This window comes from Magnolia sinica, chromosome 9, assembly GCF_029962835.1.
Source record: "Magnolia sinica isolate HGM2019 chromosome 9, MsV1, whole genome shotgun sequence".
NCBI classification, from domain to species: domain Eukaryota; kingdom Viridiplantae; phylum Streptophyta; class Magnoliopsida; order Magnoliales; family Magnoliaceae; genus Magnolia; species Magnolia sinica.
This window is the reverse complement of record NC_080581.1, coordinates 9,189,950-9,217,391: the sequence shown is the minus strand read 5'-3', so window position 1 is coordinate 9,217,391 and position 27,442 is coordinate 9,189,950. Positions and strand designations below refer to the sequence as shown.

The 27,442-nt window shown below is 39.0% G+C and overlaps 1 protein-coding gene across 6 annotated transcripts; it reads left to right on the top strand.

Moving 5' to 3' along the window:
• The first annotated feature begins 464 nt into the window (after positions 1-464).
• LOC131256834 (cyclic nucleotide-gated ion channel 17-like) lies at positions 465-25,600 on the top strand. 6 transcript variants are annotated; one of them, XM_058257890.1, is made up of 8 exons: positions 465-560; positions 849-967; positions 2,607-3,171; positions 4,194-4,406; positions 6,931-7,244; positions 16,518-16,629; positions 21,853-22,089; positions 24,127-25,600. In XM_058257890.1, exons 2-8 carry the CDS (start codon positions 939-941, stop codon positions 24,865-24,867), a joined length of 2,211 nt encoding a protein of 736 aa, XP_058113873.1. In that variant the 5' UTR covers positions 465-560; positions 849-938; the 3' UTR covers positions 24,868-25,600. The 6 variants fall into 6 exon arrangements, 5 of the variants coding, with proteins under 5 accessions (XP_058113873.1, XP_058113872.1, XP_058113875.1 ...); XM_058257889.1 differs by having other exon boundaries at positions 484-560; positions 662-967; XR_009176976.1 differs by lacking the exon at positions 465-560 and having other exon boundaries at positions 587-967; positions 24,127-25,412; positions 25,487-25,600.
• Positions 25,601-27,442: the final 1,842 nt, after the last annotated feature.

Below are 27,442 nucleotides of genomic sequence, written 5' to 3'. Positions count from 1 at the left end.
CTTCATCCATTCCGTTCATGCATTTTTAAAGATCATTTCAGTGTTTAATAACAAAAATGAGAGGCATATAAATATTAATTGCACCACACCACAGGAAAACAATATTGATTGGATATCCACCATTAAAATCATTCTAATGTCCACTGTACTGTTTATTTGACATCCAGTCTGTTTATTAGGTCATACAGACCCAGATGAAAGGAAAAAAAAAAGATCAGCTTCATCCAAAACTTTTATGGCCACCAAAAAGTTTTTAATGGTCTAAATTCATTCAACACTTTTTCATATAATGTGGTCCACAGATCGTAATAGTACTCATTTTTTTTCCTTAGAGCATAAAATGACCTATAAAAATAGATGGACGGAATGGATGAAACACACACATCATGATGGGGCCCACAGAGCACCGAACACCAGCCATTGGCTGGTGACAGGGGGAGTAGCCAATCCGTTTCCTATTTGTACTCCCCATTTCCCGCACACTGCACTGCAATAATGATACCACCATCATTGTCATCATTTTACGCTCTCCCAAAACCTCCCTTTTGCTAACATCAACGGTGAGTGCGCTATACACCACCTTCTGTCTCTCTCTCCATTAAAATCCCATCGTGCTCTTCACGACCCAGCTTTTATAAATATACTACTTTTAATACCGCAGTACTACATGAATCTGTAAACCGCAGCTTGTGTTCCCCTTCTTCCCATCAACGGTTTCCTGCTGGCGGGAAATCGGACGCAGAAACAGGATCTGCTCCTTTCAGGATTTTTTCAAATACTGGTTTGGAGGGTAACCATTTTTTCTCTGGATTTTCCTTATTTTAATATGTTATTCGTATATTATACAGACATGATGCGGCCGCCGCCACTGCTACCACTAGAGATCTGTTTCTGAATCTTTCCGAATCGTCTTCGGGTTTGGATTTTTCGTGCACGGTATGGATTTCAAGAAGGAGAAGCTCGTAAGGTAATTCGCTTGATTCTTGGATTTTATTTTATTTTATTTTTTAAAAATCTCGGTGAAGAATTTGAACTGTAGAATCATTAAAGAGAAAAGAATTTGAATAGTGGATTTATGGGATTTTTTTTTGTACGGTCGAATTGTATAGTTTCCGTATTGTTCGATGGAGTGTTGTTCGGCCTAACAAAGTCGGAGGCCTTTTTTGTGATGAATCTGATTTTTGATATGATGGGACTTGTGGTGGATCGAAGACTCGGCAGGAAATCTCTTTCATTGAAGGGGTGTTTGGATGTGTGTTACTCTTGCATCTTGACTCGAGTTGGGTTGTTTGGTGCTACACGAGATTGTGTAATTAGGCTTCAGTTGCAACTTGAATGTGGTAGGTGGAATTCGGGGGGATTCTTTCTCTGTTTGAGCCTTTGAAGGTGTTTTTTGATTTTAACCTATCAAATGTTTGATGAAGATCTTTCAAAAAAACAAAAAATAAAAATTGCTTGATGAAATGCCTAAGTGAGGGTCCTTGTGGTGTTTTTGAATCAACCTTGTTTTTTGAATGTTGAGGCTATCCTCAGGCAAAACTGTTTTTCTTTTGGGTTATCCTTCATTCATAATTATAACTTGAGAGCTGAAGTCTTTCCATTGTAATGTTTGGCCTAAAGGTCTACCTTTGGCATTTGGCCATGCTCAGTCTGGTTCTAGTGTTCCTTTGACAGTTTGTTGGGGCTGAATGCGGGCTTTATGCATACCATGTAGTCATTTTAAAGTGAAGTTGCTTAGTGTCATAGGCCTTAGCTATCGTGCATGTCCCATGGGCTTGATCCAGACGGTTGATTCAATGGGCTCCAGCATGGATAGACAATGATCGAAAAATCTCTTGAATCGGATGCTTGCAACCATTCAATCTTCATTGATTTATGTATAGCCCACTTGATGAGTGGACCATTTCACTTTGGACCACTCATGTTCATGTTGAGCCCCATCGTGTGGATGTCCTATTCATCAGGTTGACCACACTTCTTTTGAGGATAATGCACAATTTATTATTTCAAAATGGTATATAGTGAATTTTAGTAGTTCGTGTGTGACCCACCTAACAAGTGGACATTTCACTTTAGGCCACTCATGCCAATATTGAGTAAATTGATTAATGTACACATATGCCTCTTTTGAAATGTGCAATCCACCAATTGAGCATTTCACATGAGTTCCACAAATTTGACATCCACGCACGAAGTCTTGGCTTCCATGTAACTGTAAACCAGGGAACAAAATATGATCATCAGACTTACTTGAAGGGGACATCCATTGAACTCGAGTTACCCATGTACATAGAGTTACACGTGGCCCCCTGAATGATCCTAATTGTCTATTGGATCCCATTTTAAATCTGGAACTTTGGCTGTAGCCTTCCATTTCCATTTGAAGGGTAGGGTCATTTGATTGGGAGATATTGGTTATTCTCATGATGGGGGCCCACTAGATTAATGGTTTAGATTATCAAAGGGTGAGTTAATTGGGTCGATCAAAGACGATAAAAATGATGTGATGTCTTGTTTGATCAAGCATCAAACAGTACTTATTAGTTTGGTAGGGGAAGAATCTGAATTTTGGATTTACGAGTTTGTTTTGGAATGAATTGTTTTAGATTCTATCCAGACGGGAAACACCATCCACAGTTCCCATGGGAAGAGGACAATATACCGCTGCATTTATCAAAACCATTGCCTTCATATCATGTCCCATCTCCTCTGCTTAAACCTGACGGCATTGGTAGAATATTTGGGATGCCGAAGATCGGACGGTCTAAGGTCTTTCCTGAAGACCACGGGCCATGGCAGAAGCAAATACTTGATCCGGGCAGTGAGGTTGTCTTGCAATGGAACCGAGTTTTCATTATCTCATGCTTGGTTGCTCTTTTCATAGACCCATTGTATTTCTACCTACCTTCAGTGGGGGGTTTGGTGGGGGATACTCTGAATCCGTGTATGAAGACAGATTTGAATTTGAGGATCGTGGTGACCTGTTTCCGAACTGTTGCCGATTTGTTCTATTTATTGCATATGGTGATAAAATTCCGGACAGCATATGTGGCCCCTAGCTCACGGGTGTTTGGGAGAGGTGAACTTGTCATGGATCCTAAGAAGATTGCGAGGAGATATTTACGGTCGGATTTCTTCATAGACTTGGTCGCGGCACTCCCTCTTCCTCAGGTACCATATTTGTTTTCATTTTACTAATTTTTTGCCTTTTGCTGTTTGTTTTAGCATCCTATCTTATACTTGTCAATTCTTATTAATGCTTGTGAAAGTACTGCTCCCCCCCCCCCCAATTTCAAAGTGCGTTTTTTACAAGTATGACATTAATTTGATCATTATAAACCTCCATCAAGTCAAGCACTAAAATAATCTATTTTTGATGAAGGGAGCCATCCTTGATGAAGATAGCTAGATATGAGCTGAGTAATTCAATTTTTGATTCATAGAGGACCTTGTATCCATTGGCACCATTGGTTTCCCTTTGTTCTCAGGCTTGGTTGTCTTTATGGATCTTGCCCATTTTTAAACTTTTGAGCACACTGTTTGCTATGTTCACCTGCAAAGGAGTGAAAAAGCATCAAAATATAGATTTTATTTTTATTTTTTATTATTATTATTATTATTATTATTATTAATTTTTTTTTGGGGGGGGGGGGGGGGGGGGGGTATGGACTGCGGAGGTTGTCTTTTATCTTTGATGAAATCCATGAAATCACCTATAGGCTAAACATTTTGTTTGCGCATGTGAGCAGAAAGGCTAATCTTGGTTCATTCTTTGGCTGGAAAGGTATCATTAGGTTGATTTGTTCTAAGAATTCATTCCCTCTTGTGTGATGTTTTCTGTCTTTTTGAATAAAAAGCCGTATCTTTCAGCATGCGTGTGCATATTCATGATCATTGTCTTCATCTTCATATTTACCTAAGAGACCAAAAAATGAATAAATAAATAAAAGTTAAAAAATGATACTTAAAATCTATAAAAGGAAAGGAAAAAAGACAATAATTCAACAATTTTTATTTTAGATTGAAGTTGTGAAACTTCCATGCCACTCTCCTTTCGCTTTATTTCATATCGAATTCCCATGACAATTGTTTGATGCTCAAAGCTTGTGGAAACGTCAGCGCTTTCTTATCAAGTGGTTATCTTGTTGGCTACGAGAGTGGAACCTTCACCAACTGTCTTTTTCTTTTTGCAGATTGTCATCTGGTTTATTATACCGGCAATTAGAACCACCCACGCTGATCATAACAATAACGCTCTTGCTCTGATTGTTCTGATCCAATACATTCCCAGATTGTATCTTATTTTTCCATTAAGTTCTCAAATCATCAAAACTACTGGACTTGTGACAAAGACTGCTTGGGCTGGGGCTGTATATAATCTGCTACTCTACATGTTAGCTAGTCATGTATGTAATCTCTCTCTCTCTCTCTCTCTCTCTCTAATCATATTGGTCACCCCTGTTATGTTATCGGGGGTGAACTGGTTCATTATGAAAAAAAGGTTTGCATCGGCAGATTTATGGGGCCCATACGGCTGTTACACCCTTGCTTTTGAAATATTTTATTTTCAAAATTTCTCCCGTTTTCCACTCCTTTCTTTGTTTCAACCATGAAGCTTAGCAACTAATTTTAAACTAGTTCTAGGCCCATCTTAAGAATCCAAACACAAGATTTGAGTGGATTCGATGAATGTCGAAGCGGAGTGGGACCATTTTGGGAAATATTTGAAGTAAGGGGTAATACATCACTTTAAAATTTTAATTTTGGATACCGCTACTCAAAACGTTGCCCCTTTTGTTTTCTCATTGCTCTCTTCAATAGTTGGATCTACTTAAGTACTTATAAAAAGCTTGATGACACCATGATTCTTGAGCCCTTATATTGCTCCTTGCAGAGTAGGATTTTGAATCCCACTCACTATTCAGAGTATCGATATCCTTACATGTATCAATATTGCCGATACTTTGAAAATATCATTGTTTGAGGGAACCATTGGCGAAACGTTGGGAAAAAGGTGAAATTTTTTAGTGAAATTTCAGGAGATGTTAAAGACACATGTTAACACATGTAGGAATCAAAATATTGTAAAAAGCAACTATACATAATAAGTTTACATTTTATAAGGGCTTAACCATGTGTTGTCAAAAAAATCAGTATAAAATAAATATATAAAATCTGTAGCCAATCAATAGATCATCCAACACTTATTAATATATAAAATTTCCACATTAATCAATAGTGAAAAATACATTTTTTAAAATATAAAAATGGAAAAATTAGGATTTCACAAATTTCCTTATTTCAAATAAATGTTAATTTTTTTTTCGTCACAAATCCATGTCAATGCATGAGAACCATGCATAGACATGGATTTTTTTGGGGCCTTTGGCCCTAATAAAATGCTTCATCTTTAAAAAAGAAGAAGAAGCATAAACATGGATTTCCATTGCAATCCATGCTAACATTTGAAAGAAAAAAGAAGAAGTTTCAATGGATTTTTCTTCACCTTTGAGTTTCGGCCTATCTTCGTTTTGAGCCGAGATTTCTTCCCAAATACAAACTTTGATTCTATAAAAACCACGAGTGATTCACCTAAGGAACAAAATTCTAAGGGCTTGTTTGGATGATGGACTAACACAATAATGTGATGTAAAACTCACATCATTACTCATCTTTGATTGGATATTGCAGAATGTCAAATCATGGTAATCCTTCTGAATCACAACATCACATAGATTGGTGAACATGTGTTGACGTGATGGTTTCGTAGGCCCACCATGATGTATGGGTCATATCTACACCGTTCATCCCTCTTGCATGATCATTTTATAGAATGAGACAAAAAATGAGGCAGATCCAAAGCAGAAATGGACCACACCACAGCTAGCATGGGTATTGAACAACTGCCATTGAAAACCTTTTGGGGTCTACAGAAGTGTTTGATCAAGCTCATTTTTGGGGACACACCCTAAAATAATATTGCAAAATGGATGAACGGTGTGGATTTAACACATATTGACAGAATTACACCAAAGTATATCCAACCAACTATAGTACTTTACGAGTTTGAAGTGGAGTTGGGAGGGGAGTATTGTGTATGGCCACTACTTTATTTTATTTTTGACTATGGTAGTAATGATAATCATTACTTTTTTACCGTACATTACAACACATTACTGCTGTTTCTGTGAATCCAAACATGCCCTAAAAGGAAAAAAAAAAAAAAAAAACCAAGAAAGGAGATTTTTTGGGTTTCTGGAAAATTTCCCAATTTCTTTCAATTTTCACCTATTTATGAATGTTCCCTTGGTATTGAGGATATTATTGATGGTATCACCGATGGCAGGGAACTTTTATAAGGGTTTCTTTTCAAACTATTGTTGATATCGATAATATTGCCAAATATTGCCAATATTTAGAAAAATTTAAGTTGTTAGTTGTTCGGTGTCGCTGCTCTGGTGATATCGATAATAATATCAGCAATATTATCAATAATATTGCCTTTTTGGATAAATGATCTTACTCTCCCTTCCAATGTAGTGTGTGTGAGATCTGGGCCATTAATCAGGCAAGCCCCACCTTGTATGTGATGCGGTAACGTGGCCAAACAAGCAGGCTCTCCAATTATTTGTGCATACGTTGAATGTGGACTGTTTGTCAACTTTTTTCAACGATATGTATGGCTCACCTGATGATCGGACTGGCCTGATTTTTGCGCCACAAAAAACACAGCAGGGCGCCCAGATGGAGTAACCTGGTTCTTGCACAGTTATGGTGCATTTGCACTTGTGGGTAGAGTGGGATTCCAAATGCTACTCGTACTCTGTTGAGTAGTCATTGTAATTTTCAGGATTCTTTGCTCAACTTTTGAGTGGGTAATCAATGCAAAGTCAAGTTTATTTTATTTTATTTATATTTTTTTATTTGTAGGTCTTGGGAGCATCATGGTATCTTTTGTCAATTGAAAGACAGACTGCATGCTGGAAAACCGAATGCAGAAACGAAACTGAGTCTATAAATGGAGCAAAATGCAAATTTGCTTATTTGGACTGTGACACTTGGTATCAAACGGAACGCCAGAATTGGGCAAACAGCACACCTGTATTTCAGAATTGCAATCCTGATAATAGTGGCATCACTTTCAACTTTGGCATATTTGAAGATGCATTGACTAAAAATGTTGTTTCCTCAAGTTTCGTTAAGAAATACTTATATTGCCTATGGTGGGGTTTGCAAAATTTAAGGTATGACAAAAACAGGAATTTCCAATATTTTATATGCATTCGAACAACAATGCAATATTTTATGCAGTGCTGTATTCTTATTCATGTGTATGGCTACATTAGACACTTAAGATATTTTACTTACCCAATTATTGAAAAGATAAGAATTCTACTTGGCCTGAAATGGCATTTGTCACTTTGACTGTGTATGTGTATATTTGTGAATTGGGGACAGATTATGACGCTCCATTTCCTTTTCTTTCTTTATTTTAAAGTTTCGATAGGTGAGCATGCATTAGAACTGTCAAGAGGATGGAGTGTGAAGATAAAATAGAACTTGAAAGATAGAGAATCGAAAATCTACCAAATTGGGAAGGGGATAACCATGTGGAGTCACACCACACAAAAGCCTAGAATCACTCCGAAAGATTTTCTAGAAGCATCACATCACTAGACCATCACATGATACACAAGAAAAGTAATTTCTTAATCAAACTAATTCATAAGATCACCATTGTCTGCCACCCGTGCATCTGGCTTTATTGACATGCTACAACTCATCATCATCATCTAAGCCTTATCCAACTAGTTGGGGTCGGCTGCATCATCTAAAGCCCTTTCTGTCGTTCCACTATGCTTGGCACTTTTAGAGCCTTCGACTTGTACCATCTCACTCCTAATTGGCATAGTTCTTGGTCTCCGTTGCACATCACAAACCATCCAAGTCTACTTTCCCTCATCTAATTACCTGTTGGTGTTACTCGTAAGTCCCTACCTAAAATAAAAGAAACCAAACTATTGATAATAATATATTTCTAAACTGCCTCCAACTTGCAATAATAGAGATGTTATAAAGCATACCTAGTAAAGAGTTCTAACTTCATCAAAAGACCCAAAACAGTGTATATGGCTTGGATATACTCTAAAGTTGTTTTATTGAACATGTGGCCTCACTTGTCAATCAGTCCATTTCAAGGGCCATCTGATTGGATCCATGTGCCCCACAGTCCAATGAGATCATTTATCTGCTTCATAAAATCTGTCAGGACTATTGACAAGGTCTTGATTTTTCATTAGCTCAAACTGGAACCATTATATGGTCTAAATGTTCAATCTGGATAGTTAGATGGTCTCTATCTTCGTCTCAATGGTTGGATAGACCTGATCTTCAATCAGGGCACTAGGATGGGCTTGATTTTCAATCGTGGGCCTATTCTTTAGGGATTTTGACCAAAATGGCCTTGTGGACCCCACAAAAAATAAATAAATAAATAAAATGCTTTGGCTCTAAGAGCCTTTCGAAATTTTTAAAGGGACGTAACTACCCTTGCATTGAGCCCAACGCCCATTAAGGCATGATGGCGGGAGGAATTCAAATGAGGTAAACACTGTAGGGTCCACTATGGTGTTTGTGAGAAATCCACATTGATCATATGTTTTGCCGAATCATTTTATGACACGAGTCCAAAAATGAGGTAGATCCAAAGCTCAATTGGGCCACACAACAGAAAACAATGGAGATCGTATGCTCACGATTGAGACATTCATGGGGTTGCAGAAGCTTTGGATCATGCTAATATTTGTATTCTTTCATTTCATCCCCTTGGTAAGGACCTTATGAGCATTTGGGCCACTTTATGAACGGTTTGGATTGCATATAAATATCACGGTGGAGCTCAGAAAGGTTTGAATGGTAGGCAAACCCTTTCCCCTATTTCTAGTCATGTGGCCCACTTGAGGTTCATATCTGTCTAATTTTTGGTCTCATGTCTTAACATTATCTTCCAAAACAGATGGTTGGAGTGGATTTCCCACAAACATCATGGTGGGCCCAATATAGCTTCCAGTGGCAGGAACTTCCTGCAAAAGGCTTTTGCTCGAAACCTGCATCAACGTGATGGAACGTGAGGAGAACTGGTTAGCAGGACCTAGCTAGAGACGGATGGTCCTATGGGGCTCACTCTGATGTATGTATTTTATCCACGTCGTCCATCCATTTTGAAAGATCATTTTAGGGCATGAGCCTAAAAATGAGTCATATCAAAGGCTCAAGTAGACCCCACCACAGAAAGTAGTGAGATTGAAAACCTACAATTGAAAACTTCTTCGGGGGGCCATAGAATTTTTGGATGTAACTCATTCTTTGGCCCATGGCGTTAAATTAAATTCTGAATTCAACAGACAGTATGGATTCAACACATATCCCATAGTGGGCCCCACAACCCTTAACGCATGAAAACTACGACCTCAACCCTTAACACATGACAATCTCAACACATATCCCACAGTGGGCCCCACAACCCTTAACGCATGAAAACTACGACCTCAACCCTTAACACATGACAATCTCGACCCTTAACACATGACAACCTTGACCCAGACCCTTAACACATGACAATCACGACCCAGACCTTTAACACATGACAACTTGGACACTTAACAAATAATATATGTTCATCATCTTCCAAGGCAATACATTATAAAATCCAAATTCTATCTCCTACATTGTCTTTCACATAACAACTGTTAAAAGGGCCGCAACGGGGCATAACGACTGTTACCCCCGTAATAGTTGAAAAACAACCAATTCTTTTTTCTATGTAAATCCATTTTTCTTTATTTTTCTACTTTTCTCATTCTAAAAACTTTCCTACATTATTCTACAATAGATTTCAAGCATTCATACTATATTCTTTAGGATTAAAATAGTAGATTGGAGCGATTTAGTCGAATAAAAGCTCCGAGAGCCATTTTTTTTTTTTTTTTCAAAAAAACCGAAAAAAGTGGTATATATGCATTTTTATCCGATTTCTAATTCCAATGTTTGATTGTGATGTGTAAACATCAGAGATACATAACCATGTTCATAAATTCACTAAACAACCCAATACAACACTCTCACCAAAGGGTGGACCGATACGCTACCATAAGCATGTTCAAACATCAAAATAAATACATATTTGGAATATTGATATTATTCTATATTTTCTAGATATTATTTCAGGATTTTTTGGGCAAATTTTTTTGAACCGTTATGGGGGTTGTAGCTGTCATTACGCCCCCATATCGGCTGTTGTGACTGATACCCATATCGGTAACGGTCTATTACAATCATCATTATTGATACGGAATACCTTGGCCAAGAGTCAACCCATCGGTGGATCCATTAGTGAAGTCAACAATAAATTTAATGGTGGACTTTATGCATCGCCATCTTGGACTTTTAAACATTTGTCAGACGTGTCTTCCTTTGGATCTTTTGACAATACGAAATGTGATCCACCATCTTTACTGGTTATCAACATAGGATTGTACCGATTCTTTCAATTTTGTCATTGATTCATTGAGTGTATCTTGACCTTCATCGAATTTTTAGATCATCTCCTTTCATTTCTCACTTTTTGTCTTTTTTACTCTTCTTTGATCTCCTTTCATGGCCTTTTACCATGCGATGTCAGCTACAAATAGCTGCCATTGGAGTTGACTGTCATAGCAGCTGCCATTGGAGTTGACTGTCATAGCAAGGAGTGGAATATGGATGGGACTTCCATAATAATCATAGGAAGAGAGGGATTGTTGTGATAACTGATAAGCATAGGATAAGAATGGTTGTAACCATACACAACATGGTGGCCCTCCACAAAATCAATGTTGGGCGTTCCCTCTTTATTGCTCCCTGTGTTGAGGTCACCCACGTCCTGATCTTTGGACCCATTTCCGAACATGGGAGGGCGTGCATGCTGTTTGGAGTGGAGATGTATATATGTATGTCTGTATGTCTGTATATGCATATCCAGTGGTATTGGTGCCACCATAGCTTACAGTTTCATGGGGCTGTGGTGGGTGTCACATCCATCAGATGCTCCATCCATGATTGGCCTTAAGCCCAAAAATCAGGCTGATCCAAAACTCAGGTGTGCCATCCACACGGAACCATTTGAGAGGGCATGCCCACCATTAATTTGCGTGGGGGGCTCACTGTGTTGTGTATATGGAATCCAGGCCATTCAGACCCTTCATCGGTCCTGGATGAAGGGTCAGGCCAAAAATTAGGCAGTTTTGCAACTCAGGTGGGCCTGAAGAAAGTCAAGGCTGCGCATTCCCTCCCAACTGTTTCACTATGTCGTGGTCCACTGGATGAGTAGATCGTCCTGATTTTTGGGCCTCCCTATGAGTAACATGAGGTGATCCATCTGATGGATGGTTTAGATGTCGTGGCTCCACAACAGCCCGATACCACTGAATTGCACCTTATATATGTATAATTTTTCATGTTCCTAACGAAAATTTTTTCCCCTATATTTTGGACTCTCTAGACTCTCTAAAAGGAAAAGAAATTTAAAGAACCTTAGTGTATAAAGTACAAAAGTACTAATAGTTTAATTAAACTTATCATTCTAGAAAACTACTAATAGTTTTGTTCAATAAATCAAAACTTAAATTAATAGCACTGTTACCATGTTTCAATTGTAAGTCATTAAATGCAAATAACTTGTTATGAATGGGATATTCACAAGTTTTCAATAATATGATACATATCATTTAATATGGCTGTACGACCCGTATCAGCCAATCCCTAGAGGTGCAGGGATGTATCAGCATCTTAGATGTGCTATAGCCAGTGTAGCGGCACATATTAGCTGATGCACATGCTAGCACAGGCTTGTGACATGCTTATAGTATTATGTTGTTTTCTATTGCATTCACAATGTTTGGTCTTGTAATCACAAATACTTTAATTTTGGATAATATGTTGTGAATCCCATGATGTCTGGTTAAAATATGTAATCGAAATCATGATAGTAAGACTGATAAAAAAGGAAACTATTATGGTAAAATTTGATGATAAACCAAAGAATTTCTAATTTCCAAATGCTTGAGGGCCCGTTTGGCATCACGCCCGATGCAGATGTTGACAGCCACATAGCCCAGGTCCCACATCGCATGGGTTAGGATCTTGGTTGAACCCCCCTCGTGGGCCCTAAATCACATGGGTATCACCTCACACGAGCCACCCACCTCTCATGGGTGGGGCCTACCTCACACGGGCCGCCCACCCCGAGTGTGCCCCTGCATCCCATAGGCAACCCCACTCGAGCCCGGTATGAAAATGCTTCTTAATCATTCTCGGTGAGGAGTCTCGAAAACGAGACCTCCCGCTTTGATACCAATTTGATGTAGGACAATTAGCCACTTGCTTTAAAAGCTCAAATTGATAGAGCATCGCAAACTAATTCCTTTATCTCATAGCTCAGGCCCCATATCGCATGTGTTAGGATCTCGGCCGAACCCCCCTCGTGGGCCTCAAATCACATGGGTACCGCCTCACACGAGCCACCCTCCTCTCACGAGTGGGACCTGCCTCACACGAGCCACTTGCCTCACATGGGCCGCCCACCCCGAGTGTGCCCCTACATCCCACAGGCAACCCCACTCGAGCCCGGTGTGAAAATGCTCCTGCATTACTTATCCACACCATTCAGCCATTATATCAGCTAAATTTAGGGTATGAGTCCTAAAATGAGGCAAATCCAAAGCTTAATTGGACCACACCACAGGAAACTGTAATGAATTGAACGCCTACCGTTAAATACTTCTTGGGATCCCCATAGGTTTTGGATCAAGCTGATATTTGTGTTTTCCCTTTATCCATGTCTGTGTGACCTTATGAACAGTTTAGATGACAAATAAACATCAATGTGGGCCCGGTGAAAGAAACAAATTTCAATGGTGGACGTTTTATAGACACTGTTTCCTTTGATGTGGGCCACTTGAGCATTGGATCTGCCTCTTTTTTCAGCTAATGCCCTAAAATGTTATGCTAAAATGGATGAAAGGCAAAGATATGTCAAATACATCACTATGCAACCACAAATTTAAGTAAAAAATTTTGGACCGGATTTCAAAGCAGAAAGACAGCTGGATTATCAAACAAGCTAAGTAATCATTATCTATTTACAATGTATTTACGGTTGAGGTAAAAAATCAAACGTGCCCTTAACACCAAATTTAGAGGTCAAAAATTGTCAAAACAGAATTTTCAGCAAGTCAAGCTGACAGACAATGTTGTTAAAATCGTTATTGTATCACAAATTGTAGTAGAGGTTGAATCGTATCAAATAGCAAATCGTATCATAAATCATAAGATTTTTACAGTTTTCTTTAAAAAAATTGAAAAAATGTGTAAAATATAAATAAATCACATTTTTTTTTTTTGGTCTTGGAATAAATTTCCCTTAAAAAAACATACGAGGGTCCTTTAATAATTTATGTTCTTGTTACCTTTCTTGAATGTAGAAACAGTGGAAAAGTGGCCTTTGATACTGTAGACCAATGAAAAAGGATATTTTGATTTCTAAACATCATTCCATAATACATATAAATCAGCATGATCGTAACCATCCATAAAAACATTACAAGTAGGTCATACATCAATTTGGTGTTTCGACTAGTTAAGAAGTAAGAAATCACTAAAAAAGGTACGTGATTTAATGTTAAAGAGAATATATATCATTTAATCTCTTATAAAAAACAAATAAAATAATTTATCTTTTCTAAATGATTCTTAAAGCCCCCACCAATTTAAAAACATAAAATGAAAACCAAGCGAAGCTTAAAATAGACGAGAACAAGTATAATTTGAATTGTTACTCAAGATTTGAATTGTAAATCGTAGGATTCAAATCATAGAATCGTAGGATTCATATAAAAAGGGATTCATGGATGGGATTCAAATCTTTTTGCTTAAGATTCAACTAAAATCGTATATCGTAAATCATAAATCATAGGATTTTGACAACACTACTTACATACAACATTCTTACCAAAGAATCATACAACACACCATTGGGTTCATGTAAAAAAACGCAAGTAAATGATACATGTGAAAAAAAAAAACAAGTAAATGATAGATTCATCTGCTGCCTGACTTTTCATTTTTTAAAATACTTTTTTGCATTGTTTTTTGTTAAAAGTTCACGATGATTTCATCTGATACAGGTCCCATATGTCCCGTATCATATCATATATATATTTTTTTGCCTCCACCGATATACCCTACGATACTGATATTCGGAACCTTGAATTCCCATATCCATTTCTGTGTCCTTAATTCTGAGAAATGGGGAGCTGTATAACCATTCCCTAGATTGTGTTGCTATTAGTTCCTCTGACTGGGCATCATGGGCTGCGTAAGACATGCCATGGATCATTGATGCATTCTCACTTGCTTAGACATGGATAGAAATTAATACAAGTGAAATTGTTGGGACAAGGCTATGAAGGCAATGATGATGATGAAGTGAAATTGCTATGTTTCTTAAGTTTCTAGTCTAAATAGTAAATAGTTGTGCCACATGCCATGAGCTTCTTAGGTGAACAAAGCTTACTTGAGGGGAAATTAAAAGAACACGAAGGGGGAAAGAATCTTTTATTTCTCCAATGTAATTTATAGTACCTGAATTCTACAATGGATATAATACTCTTATGGGGGGTCGGGAAGGAAAAGATAGCTTGTGTGGTATGAGGTTAATTCATGCAAACATGGCGAGGAATGTGGATGGTTGTTCATTGTTTCATCACGTAGATGCAGAGGCTCCGGCTAATGGAAAGCAGTCCTAGCATGGCCAACTCTTTCGGAGATCATACTTCTTTCTCTCCGGGGATGAGTCTTGGATACATTTTTAGGACAGGTGGTGCAGGATCAGCCCTTAAGGGAAGAGTTCCCATTGTTGTACAGAGTGGTGAGGGTGAAACATGTTTCTAATTTTCTACCGGGCGAAGAGTCTCGGATACATTTTTAGGATAGGTGGTGCAGGGGTCGGCCCTTAAGGGAAGAGTTCCCATTGTTGTACAGAGTGGTGAGGACAAAACATGTTTCTAATTTTCTAAATCTCAATGCATAACGAGCAATGGGGGCCAATTGGTGTGGTATTCGACTTTTTGAAGGAATCTCCTAGATGAGGAGATCATCGATTTTGCATAATCAAGGCATGCCAGTGGAAGAGGATAAATGTATTTGGAATCAATGCAAATCTAGGGGTTTCTCAGTCTAAGTCCTTCTACTTGGTCCTCCAAAACGAGACTCCTCCACAACTCGAGGATCCTATTCGACACATGGAAATACCTGGGGCCTTCTATGGTGGTGTCCTTCACTTGCTTGGTGGGTAAAAGCAAAATCCCTACCCTTGACAACCTAAGGAAAAGGCAAATGATCCTCCCTAATTCATGTATCCTGTGCATGCATGATGAGGAAATGGTGGACCATCTTCTCATCCACCATGAGTTCTCCCGGGTGATATGAATTGTTGGAAACCAGTTGGGTGATGCAACAAAAGATGGGGGATCTTCTTTTTTTTTTTGGTTTTTTGTTTTAATCGATGTGGCTTTTGGTTCGGTCAGGAAGGAAGAAAATGCTGATGTGGAGCCTTTCTCTAAAAGCCATTCTTTGGGCCATTTCTAGATTGCAACAACAGGTCCTTTAACAACAATTTGGTGACTCCAGAGCAGGTGCTTTGGAAGGCTAGGTGGTTAATGGAAGCTGAATGGAGCTTTTTCAGGGCTCTTTCTTCTTTTTATTAGCTGGATGGTCTCTCATCATCCTTTCTGTGTTCTCTTCTCCCCTTTGTTTCCGTAAAATTTTGAGTTGCCATTTAAAAAAAAAATCTTATGGACTTCTCGTTGTGATTGTGGCAATGGATAGGCCTGAATTGGCTATTTTGATGATGATGATCAAGTGGAATTGCTACATTTATCAAATTTCAATCCAAGTAGTGGCCAGTGGGGACAACATACAAGCTTCTGAGGTGAAAAGAAGCTTACTTGAGGGGAAATTAAAAGAACAAGAGGAGATAAAATTCTTTTATTACTGTAGTGTAATTTATATTACCTTATTTCCACAATGGAATTTATTTTTAAACTACTTTGATATGCCTGAGATCAAGTCAGATAAGAAATATTGAAGGATAACCCTTTTCACTGTTAATTGTCTTCTACGACAAACATATCTCTGTCATTTTCCCTATTTGCATTTTGCGAAGTAATTCAGCAAATAATTTTGTAATGGCTTCAAGCATTTTTAGGTTAGGTCTATTGTGGATTGCTGGATATTCCTGACTTAGTTTTTACAAGTAAAGTCTAATGTTTGAACATGTTATGGCATTTATTGAAGAAGCAGGCGCTGGTGTTTTGTGTTATTTGTATGATTTATTGGTTGAATGATGAAATAGATGGCAAGCTTGTTTCTTTATACAAATTTATGAAACATCTGTTTTGCTTGGTTTTTTTTTTTCTCAGTTCATATGGGCAGAATTTGCAAACAAGCACATTCATTGGGGAAACATCATTTGCCATACTTATTGCCATTTTGGGCCTGGTTTTATTTGCACATCTGATTGGGAACATGCAGGTATTTAGCACGTCTTCTTTCTCAAGGTCTCCCCTTTCTAGTTGATTAGAAAAATCATTTTCTCCATTGTTTTTGTTTTTGTGGACTACAAGAGATTCTTTAGATACTTTGAGATGCTGATTCCTTGTTCTTTTTTATTTTTTTGGGTATGTTTTTAGATGTATTCCTATTTAGGCACTGGGATAATATTCAAGCATTATTACATCTGAATTAAGCTTTCTGATATGTTTTACTTTGTAGGAATATATATATATATATAACCTAAGAAAATCTGAATTTTCTAACAAAGACCTTGAAAAAATTATTTTCAAAATGTATCATCCAGACAGAAGGGCAGATGACAGATTTGCCTGGCTGTCCTGTCTTTCTTTTCTTTAAAAAAAAATTGCTTTCTTGTTCGGCTCTGAAAGGATTTCGATTTCTTTTTAAAACGAAATTCTTTTTTCAATACTAGAAGGTTTGTGACATTCCAAACCTTTCGGTATCGAATTTATTTATCTATTTTCATAATCCTTCAGTACCATAAGGTCTTCTTCTTTTTTCTTTTTCTTTTTTTCCTTATTAAATAATGCTTTGGGTTCCCTTGATAGAGTAGAATGGCGGAACAAGATTCATGTAGCCAAATGTGCGCGTGCGCACGCCAGGCCAAAAACTTGGCTACTAGGAACTTAAGCCAGGGCCAAAGATAAGCATGAAAATGACACCAAGGATATAGTATCAGACACAAGTCCTCAAACTTACTAAAAGATGGTAGTTCCTATGCATGTTGGCTAAACATATAAGGGTTTATGGGAAGAGAGGAAAACCGATGTTTCCGCAATCTTAGTAGGGAAGCTTCGGAGGTCCTTAGGCAGGCGGGCGGGCCAAGTTAATGTAACTGAGTGGGCTTTGATCTCATCAGTGTTCTAAGTATCAGTATCACTACAAGTTGTATACAAAAACAATATCAATTTCCCCAATAATATCACTAATAACCGAAAATGCGGCGAAATGTTGGGTAAACATGGGGAAAACAGTGGAATTTTTCAGTGAAATTTCAGGAGATGCTAAAATACACATATTTGCATATTTAGGAATAAAAAAATTACAAAAAAAGTATAAATAATAATTTTCCATTTAATAAGGGCCTAAAAGCATGTGTTGTCGTAAGAAATCAGTCCAACCATTTCATCCATCTCATCTATCCATCCAAGCATCCATTCAAACATCCATAGATATTTTAGAATATTGACAACACAAGATATTTCAACAAGAAATCATTGACAACTGGAAAGGAAACAAAGATTGTGGTCTCGAGACCGCCCATGTTGCAATAATGATATTATCGTCAACAAATTGAACACTGCATGCAACCATGCGCCCATAAAAAAATTGAAATTGAAATTCTTTTAATAAACATATGATTGGCGATATCGATACATTGGCAATATCATCAAAATATTGCCGATACACTAGCGATACAAGCGACACTTGGAATTTACATAGTCGAAAATATTGGCGATGCAAGCCGACCCCTGGAATTTACATAGTCGAAAATATTGGCGATGCAAGCCGACCCCTGGAATTTACACAATCGAAAATATTGATGATACATTGGTGATATCGGTACGTCGATGATACTTATTGATGCATCGTCAATACCTAAAATTTTTTATGCTACCAGTGTTATTGGTATCGTTACCAGTGTTATCGGTATCGCCGAGCTGGAGATACAGATAATATCGAGGATGCTTCAAACAATGTTTCTCATCGACTTTTGTCGATTGTGATCTCTCCTATATTTGTTGAGTTTCTTTGTAATTCTTTGGCCTTTTTGGCCCTTTATCAATAAATCACAACCTTTCCCCCCAAAAAAAAAGAAAAAAAGAAAACAGGAAAAAAAGACAGAGAAGGGTTGTATCGAACATGAGAAATTAGTTGGATGTGAGTTTTCTTCATGCAAGTAGTGTTTTGGTTTGCCGTTGGCCATGCACTCCCCACATTTTCAGCATGAGAAATGAGCTGGACCTGAAATCTCTTCATGCTAGCAGTGCTCATTGTACCACGTTGAAGGGTAGGACGGAAGGAGTAGGGGGAAACATATGAAAAGACATGTTTTGTGATCTTGGGCCTTTTGTCTTCCGTCCTAATGGTATAGGCATTGATTTTGGGAAAAAAAAAGAAAGTCAAGGTCTTTTTCTGAAAATTCAGATTTTCTTCTTCATCTTCATTTTTTTTTTCTATAAAAAAAAATCTTATTTGCATCTTGTAAACAATTGGAACTTTATCCAATTTCATGTGGAGTTTTAGCGAATTTGGGTCTTTCCAATTACTGAAATTTTGGACATGATCAACAGCCACTCCAGTCCATGCGTTAAAGAAAAGAATTCTACATATGATTATATATTGCACTCTTTTGAGAAAAGAGTTCTCGGAATGCTCAAAGTTGGAGATGCTTGGCAATTGGGAAAATATGTAATCTGAATCTTTTTGTATGTCTGGTTGTATCTTGTGAGTGAACGAGAGGGTCACTAGATCAGGGTCTTAGTACATGTATCATATTGAGTAGCATATCAATAAATTCGTCAATTTGAAAAAGAAAAAAAATTAGAACATGATCTAGAACTCAAATCATAGGAAACCCTATGAACCCAAAATTGCATAATCAAAGCAAAAGTTCCAAAGCGAATAAACACCTGTTGTTCTGGGAAGAAAAACGAAAGTACTGTGCACTAACGAAAGAAAGCTTGCCCATGGGATAGGAAAGATTGACAGGGACTAAATGAGGAAAAATACTTAAACAAGTCTCACAGTTTCTTTTTATTTTTCTCCACCTTCACTTGGCTTGGCTTGAAGCTTGTAGAAAGGGCCACACATTTTCGTCCTCCAAGAATGACGAGTGGCATTATCTGTGCTGATTTTATCTTCTACTTATGTATACTTTAGCCTGGTCTAGATACCACTTCATGTGCCAAGTCATGTACTTCCCTCTCATATTTTCTACTTGGATTTGAGTTTCCAATTCACTCAATCAGTTACATCACTTCCTGTGAGCATATCTACCATGTGTACAAGACTAGATCTCGTGCTTGTATGCACATTAGGAGGAGGATGAGGAGGAGACAAGCAAAAGCAAAGGAGATGATGAGAAATCCTCTCAAGGTGCAAAAGTAGCCCCGCCCCTAAAGCAACTAGAAAACTCAATTAACTCTTCTTCTCCCAGTAAGAATGGACTTCCGGGGATGCCTGTGTAGCGATTCTTAAAAAACCCTTAGGTTCCTCTCCTTCCAGATGCCCCACAAGACTGTAGCAATAAGAATCTCCCATGGTGTCCCCCCTTTAGGAGAAAAGTGCCTTTATTCTATCCCCCCAAAAGAGGCAGGATAGAATCACTGAGAATCCACAACACCCCCAAAGAGGTAAAAAAGTGGCTCCAAATGCCCTTAGCAACCTCACAAGTCACAATGGATGAAAGGATGGTTCATAGACTCTTCCTCCCTTCTGCACATGAATAAAATGTAAGGATTGCAAGATTCCTCTTATTGATCAAGCGGATCGTGTTTGCCATGGCTATCCATATGAACACTTGAACTCTAGGAGGGATTGAAGACCTCCACAGCATAGCAAGTGGGGAAGGATGATTGCCCCTCGGTGCCAATTGAAGAGGGGCTCAAACAATTTGTTTGTAGTTCAAGTTTTGTCTTCAATAACTTGGAATCATCAGGAGGAATTGGTGAAGACAGATTGAAATGGACTATACTGGTTGATGAGTATTTCAACAACCCCTTTTCCAAGTCGAAAGTACTAACGGCTTTCAAAAGTACCAATAGCCTTAAACTAAAGGCTAAAAGTCTTTCTGTGTGAGGATTCTTATTTTTTTTAATGGATCTCTCTTGGGTTCACTTGCCCAGAAAGGTAAGAGTGAATTTTCCAACATGAATTGAGGGAAAGATTTGGAGGAGATGCCATTTTTCTACCACAACCCACACTGTTTTATCTTCAACTTCAGGATTTATTTTCGGACCATATAATTGTCCCTTGTGCCTGCTAAAAAGGCCCGATTTCTTCATCTCTAAGATTGCTCCTGGTTAGCACATTCCAGAAAACTGTCTCTCCTTTGATAGAATAATAATCCCCCACCTTACCTCTTTACAGACTAAGAGTGCATATGGCAGAAGGAAAAGATTCCACAGATGGGGCATGTCGATCCACATTATCCCAAAGCCTCACCGTATCACTGCGGCCGCCAATCAAATGAACCCCTTTCATAAATGCCATGCTTGCCTTTTCTGTGATACTTAAGACTATCGCCATTAAGCACTTGGCAAGGCAAGCTAATGTCTTTCCACACCCCCGAACACATTTCTCCATTTGATAGGGGAACCAACCTCCAATGGATGCTCCATGTTTTCTATGAATGGCATTTCTCCACATGGCCTCTGGTTCTTCTGCATATCTCCACCACCACCTCACAAGCAAAGCTAAAATGGTGTTGTTAAGGCAGTAAAATGGTTGGACGCATAGCTGCTAGTTTCTTACCATTGAGGCGGAGCATATTTCATGTAATGTAGGGGGCATTTTCACACCGGGCTCAAGTGGGGTGGCCTATGGGATGCATGGGCACACTCGGGGTAGGCGGTCCGCGTGAGGCGGGTGGCTCATGCGAAGCGGAACCTATGTGAAGTGGGGCTCATGAGGGGGTTTCAGCTGAGGTCATAGCCCATGGGATGTGGGGCCTGGGCTATGAGATAAAGGGATTGATTCGCTATGCTCTATCGGTTTGAGCTTTTAGAGCAAGTGGTTGGTTAATTATCTTGCATCATCGTGCCTTCTTAGTAATCTTTGATGTAACAAACTTTTCTCTACATGAAGTCAATTAAGCAGTTTGGCAGTCTACAACTGTAGGGGTTTAGCAACATATCTTTTATTGATGGGACCATGATCTGAGGATTGAATTTAGTCATGCAACCATCTCCCTCCCTCCCCCCAAATCCATGGACTGTTCCATCATCATGTGGTCTTGTCTATAAAGTGTGGGATGAGGATGTTTAGTCAGACATGAAAACATGGCGGAAGGTTCCACCTGTTGCCTTCCCACCCCAGTTCAGAGCCTCTATGAAATTAGCTCTGAGCATCCCATCTATGAATGAAACTGGCACCAGCCGACTGATGCATTCATGAAATTGTTAATAATTATGTGCCATTGTTAGTGGTTTTACTGATTTTTTTTGGGGTTTATTGCAGACCTACTTGCAGTCTATCACTGTGAGGCTTGAAGAGTGGAGACTTAAGCGAAGAGACACTGAAGAGTGGATGAGACATCGCCAACTTCCCCCGGATTTGCGGGAACGCGTCCGGCGGTTTCTTCAATACAAGTGGCTTGCAACACGAGGAGTGGACGAAGAATCTATCCTCCGTGCTTTACCCACCGATCTTCGTCGGGACATCCAACGGCACTTATGCTTGGACCTTGTTCGACGTGTATGAAGTTTTACCCGATATCTTATTAATGGCCTAAATTCAAGCACTTTAGTATTATCAGGAATGTGCTTCATTCTGATTTTGTTCTATTTCTGTCTGAGCATCGATAAAAAAAAATACTTAAATTCAATTTCTAGAATAAATTAAACATGAGAAAGCGCAAAATTAGCATTCTAATTTTGGGTTTTTGCAAATAACCACATCTATAATATGGTACTTGCAAATAACTGGTCAAATTTAGCTTTAACCACACCATTAATTCACAGTTTTTACACATGCCCACATTCTGTTTAGTTTTACTGACATCAATTAGAGAATGTTAACCCTGGAAATGACAAAGATACCCCTCCCTAACATTTGTTCCTCTTTCAAATCCATTTTCAACTCCAAAAACCTCATCCCATTCTCTCCACCTCCCAAAACCTTTCATTCTTGACTCCCAAAAAGAAAAAGAAAAAAGAAAAATCCTCAAGCTTTATCTCCTTTCTCCAACTCCAATTGCAAACCTCCTTTATGCTACCTCTCACATTTACATCAAACTCTAACTGAAAGGAGCAGGACGAAGAGATGATGATGATTTCTTCTTCTTCTTCTTCTTTTTTGTTTGTTTGTTTGTTTGTGGAGCCTATCCACATGATCCGCATCATCCATCTATTGTGCAACACACTCAAGATGAGTGGTGATTGGGCCCATTCACACAATCAATACCGTCCATTTGTTGGCCTCTGCATTCTTGATGGGCCCTGGTTTCTTTTCTTTGCTTTTAAAAGCTTTTTTCTCTCTTCAGTCATATTTGTCTAAATTTTGTGGGACCCATCCACACTGTCCATCTATTGGACCCACACTGTCCATCTATTGGAACCATGTTTTAATCAAAAGCAAAAAGGGTTTTGTCTGGCCCTTTTTTTTTTTTCCATTTTATAAATATGGGTGTTTTGATCATCATCTAACTATTGTTAACAGAAATTGTTAAAAAATAACAGAATGCTAGTATTTGCAATAATGGTGAATTATTGATGCTTGTTTGCATAGTCAAAATTTTTATGCAGGTATTTTCAAGTCCCCTATTACCAATGTCGAAATCTGCAAAAACCCCTTCAATTTTTTGAAGGGTGGGATTTTAATGGAATTTGAATGGGTAAGTATGAATAGAGCTACCACAATTTAAAATATGTTCAAATGTTTGTGAAAGGATATTGACTTAGTCTTTAGTGACATACTTGGGGAAGTGCTTAGGCCATGGCACTCATCTCGCCTTTCTTTCTTTCTTCTATACTGCTTCACATGAAACTCAATCACACTTCACACATGCAGACACTGATACATATGAGAAATTATGTCCCTGATGCACCCAGTCCATATAATAGGGACCACCGTGGATGGGTATGAGCCAAAAAATTTCCTAGATTGGAAGATCCTAACCAGTGGATCAGTGACCTAAAATAGGCCTTTAAGAACAACAAGGGTCTAGAGGAAAGGGCTAGGATCATCTTCCAATCTGGAAGATATTGTTTGGGGAGTCCCTCATCAATGGCATAGCCCATCAGATCAATGGTCTTGATCATGAACTATGGCCCCCACTCTTGTGGGCCTGGTACATCAGTATTCTATTCACGTCCTGAGGCCTCAGGACAAATACTATTCCATGCATACACATGCATGCTTGTGCACATACATTTTGAACAACAATGTAAAGACCTCGCACCATTCCTGAAACACTGGAAGTTCTCTAGATATGTTAAATACTAAACGAAAGACAAATTTCTGTCATATTATCATTTAGGGGTCAGTTTTTTAAAGTTTGATTCTGCTAAAGATGGAGGATCGTAATGTTTTCATCGGTTGTCTCCCAATCACACATTTAGATGTTAGGGGCATCTAGACCTAGGATAAATGGATATGGTTTCTGTATGACAATATGGAACAGAAAAAGGGATACAACTCTTTTTTTCCTTCTTTTTTCTTCTCAAGATCTACAACAAATATGAATATAAATTTCTGATTATCAACATGCTATTTGTGTTGTCCATATTGCAGGTGCCCTTTTTCTCACAGATGGACGATCAACTTCTTGATGCCATATGCGAACGCTTGGTATCATCCCTAAGCACAGAAGGTACCTACATTGTTCGTGAGGGTGACCCAGTAACAGAAATGCTTTTCATCATTCGAGGACGATTAGAGAGTTCTACTACCAATGGAGGCCGAACTGGTTTCTTCAATTCTATCACTCTTCGGCCTGGTGATTTTTGTGGCGAGGAGCTACTCGCGTGGGCACTTCTTCCAAAATCTGCCCTCAACTTGCCTTCTTCAACTAGGACAGTAAGAGTCCTTGTTGAGGTGGAGGCTTTTGCATTACGGGCGGAAGATCTCAAGTTCGTTGCAAACCAGTTTCGACGTCTGCACAGTAAGAAGCTGCAGCACACGTTCCGGTTCTACTCCCACCACTGGCGAACTTGGGCTGCTTGCTTCATACAAGCTGCTTGGCGTCGGTTTAAGAGAAGGCAAATGGCGAGGGATCTAAGCCTGCAGGAGTCGTTCTCCTCTGTGTCGGACGAGCACATACCTGATGGAAGGACACAAGAGGAGGAAGAGGATGGAGAGGCTGCCTCTAGCACGCCTTCACAGGCCAAACAGAATCTTGGGGTTATGATACTGGCGTCGAGGTTCGCCGCAAGCACAAGAAGAGGAGCCCAGAAGATCAAGAGTGTTGAATTGCCAAAAATACGGAAGCCGGAAGAGCCTGACTTCTTTGCTGAGCCTGATGATTATGAGTAGCTTCTTGGCCACTGGTATTGTAGGGATTGTATGGTGCAAAAGCATCAGGATGTGAGCAGTGTCCTAATGCTACCCTGTCTGCTCAAGTGGTGCCCATTGTTTGGTGGTCCAGACCATTGATCTGATGTGCCCCACAGTTGATAGGAGACTTCCAAACTAAAAGGCCCTAGCCAGTAGAATCTTCGGCCTTTTTTCATGAAACAATTGCTGCATTTTTCTCATAACCGTCTATTTGTAGGCCACTGATCGAAATGGTCAGGATCATCCCGGTTTTTTAGCATCCAATGTCAGTGGTGGGGCCCAACACATCCATGGCTTGACACTATTCACATCCTGATGCATCTGGACCAAACAATTCCTTGTATAAAATTCTCCAGTAACTACTGCTTCAGCCATCATTGATGGCTTGTGCTGCCACAGGTGAAACCAACTTAGGAAGTCTGCGAAGAACCTGTACAATGGTGATATGAAAGGCCCCATAACTTTCAATTTCGATACAAGAGGGGCCGAAATCCTGACCAGTCATTTGGTTGTCACAATTAAAGGTTATACACATGTCTTGACATTGTATCTATCCATGATTACATGTATCCATCATCTAACTTCAAGATTTATATAGGTTTGCTGTGATATGAACACTGGCTAATGCGTATTGGTTTTTTCAGGTAGTCAACAGTATGATGTACTTTGTATTGTATCATTTCAAGTTTGAAAACAAATATATTTTCCGGTACACATCGATTAGTGGTCAATGGCTGTTTCCACTTAACAGGTCTTGGGTCATTTTGGTATGGTGGCCCCCACACCCACATCAGATGCTGTCGCCTGAAAGCGGAGCTGATTTCTGATTTGGAGGTCATGGGGCTCATCTTGATTTTGTGGGATAATCTACCAAACGGACCACTTGTTTTTTATTTTCTTCTTCTTCTTTATTATTATTATTATTGTTATAATTATTAAATTTTTTTTTATAGAGGATCGGTGACGCACATGATAACATAGAGGTGGTGCCTATTGTTTGATGATCTGAACCGTTGGTCTGATGGGCGAACAGGGGTGGGATGCCCCCAGAAAATTCTGAGATGGGAAGATCCTAATCCGAGTGCACTTGGCCTTTATTCAGAGGAATAAGAACAGTAGTACTCTCTCTTCAACTGCCCATTTACAGCCCACTGTATATTGAAGGATCAGGATCTACTGATTTAAATATCTCTTAGGGTGTTTTGTATGTATTTACATTGGGGCCCGTTGGGTCAATGGTTTGGATCACCCAACAGAATTCTGCATGTCATCAAACTACATTGATATAGGATGAACTAGATCCCCTACTTCCACTTTGTCCAGTCTACTGTAATCTACTTGCTTATGATGGGTCCCTGACAAGGGATATAATCCAGGTGAAACACCTGTATGATTGGTGACTCTTGCCACCGTTGATCTTTGTGGAAGTGGGCCAACTTGATCCATCACTTTAAAAAAAAAATCATGGTGGACCCAATACTGATCATGTCTGAACTGTATTAGCACAAGATTCTGCCATGAGTTGTTGCCACTATATCAATTCCCTTCTCAGATGCTCATTTTCAACATTATCAGTATTCTTTTGTTCTCGTTATCTCCCTCCATTTCTATTTTAGCTGAGTTGCTTGTCTTGGATTAGAAGTTGGCTTGTCAATGCCGGTCGATTGGTGTCCACTGGTCAAGCCAACCCTTCCCACCTCGGGCCTAGATTCCTAGGCCTGTTGGGTTGGGTTGGGTCTGGTTTAGAAGTTGGGGTTAGTTGGTAGTTGGCCAGGCTCGGATCAAGCTCATTGGTCGGCCAGCCTGGTTCAGCCCAGGTTGGTTCGGGACATTAGTGGTATGAATGAGAAATGATCTAGTGCGGTGGATGTAGAGAAACCTTGCCTTCCAAATAGAGGTATTTGGACTTGTCATCATTCACATCACCTATCTTGTCCATCGATTAGATCTACTCTAATCTTCTTTCATTACTCCACATAAACTACAGCAATACACGACCTATCTTTAATGAACAATCTTGTTCATCAATTTTTGCACCCGGCCTATCATGATCAAATCAAATGTCTTAGAAGATGCCATGTGGTAGCTCTATCTACCATGTAATGAAGATGAACTTCAAAGCCAAAAAGTTCAGCAAAAGTAATTCTCTGGCAAGACAAGATTGGCCATAACTAAAGATAACTTAGGAAAGTCTGCGCAATTATGTGACTTGCCAGAAATGATATTTTTAATGGCTTATGGAAGTGTACATGATCATGTGACTTGCTATAGAAAGTTTTATCAGTGGTTTAGGAAAGTGTGCAAAGTTACGCAACCCCTTGGAAAAAGCATTCTCCTTGAAATAGGGCACATAATCACGTTTGCTTGTTGGAAATGTGGTTTCTCATGTACACTTGGCCTAATTCAATAAGCTACACTTATTTGGAAACTAAAAAAAATAAAATTACACAGCTAGCTAGGCCAACCTTTCACCCCCTCGAAAACACTGAAGGCCACCGCCTATTTAAGTTTATAAAAGCATCAAAGATCTCCAATCCCTCATCAACACAAATCA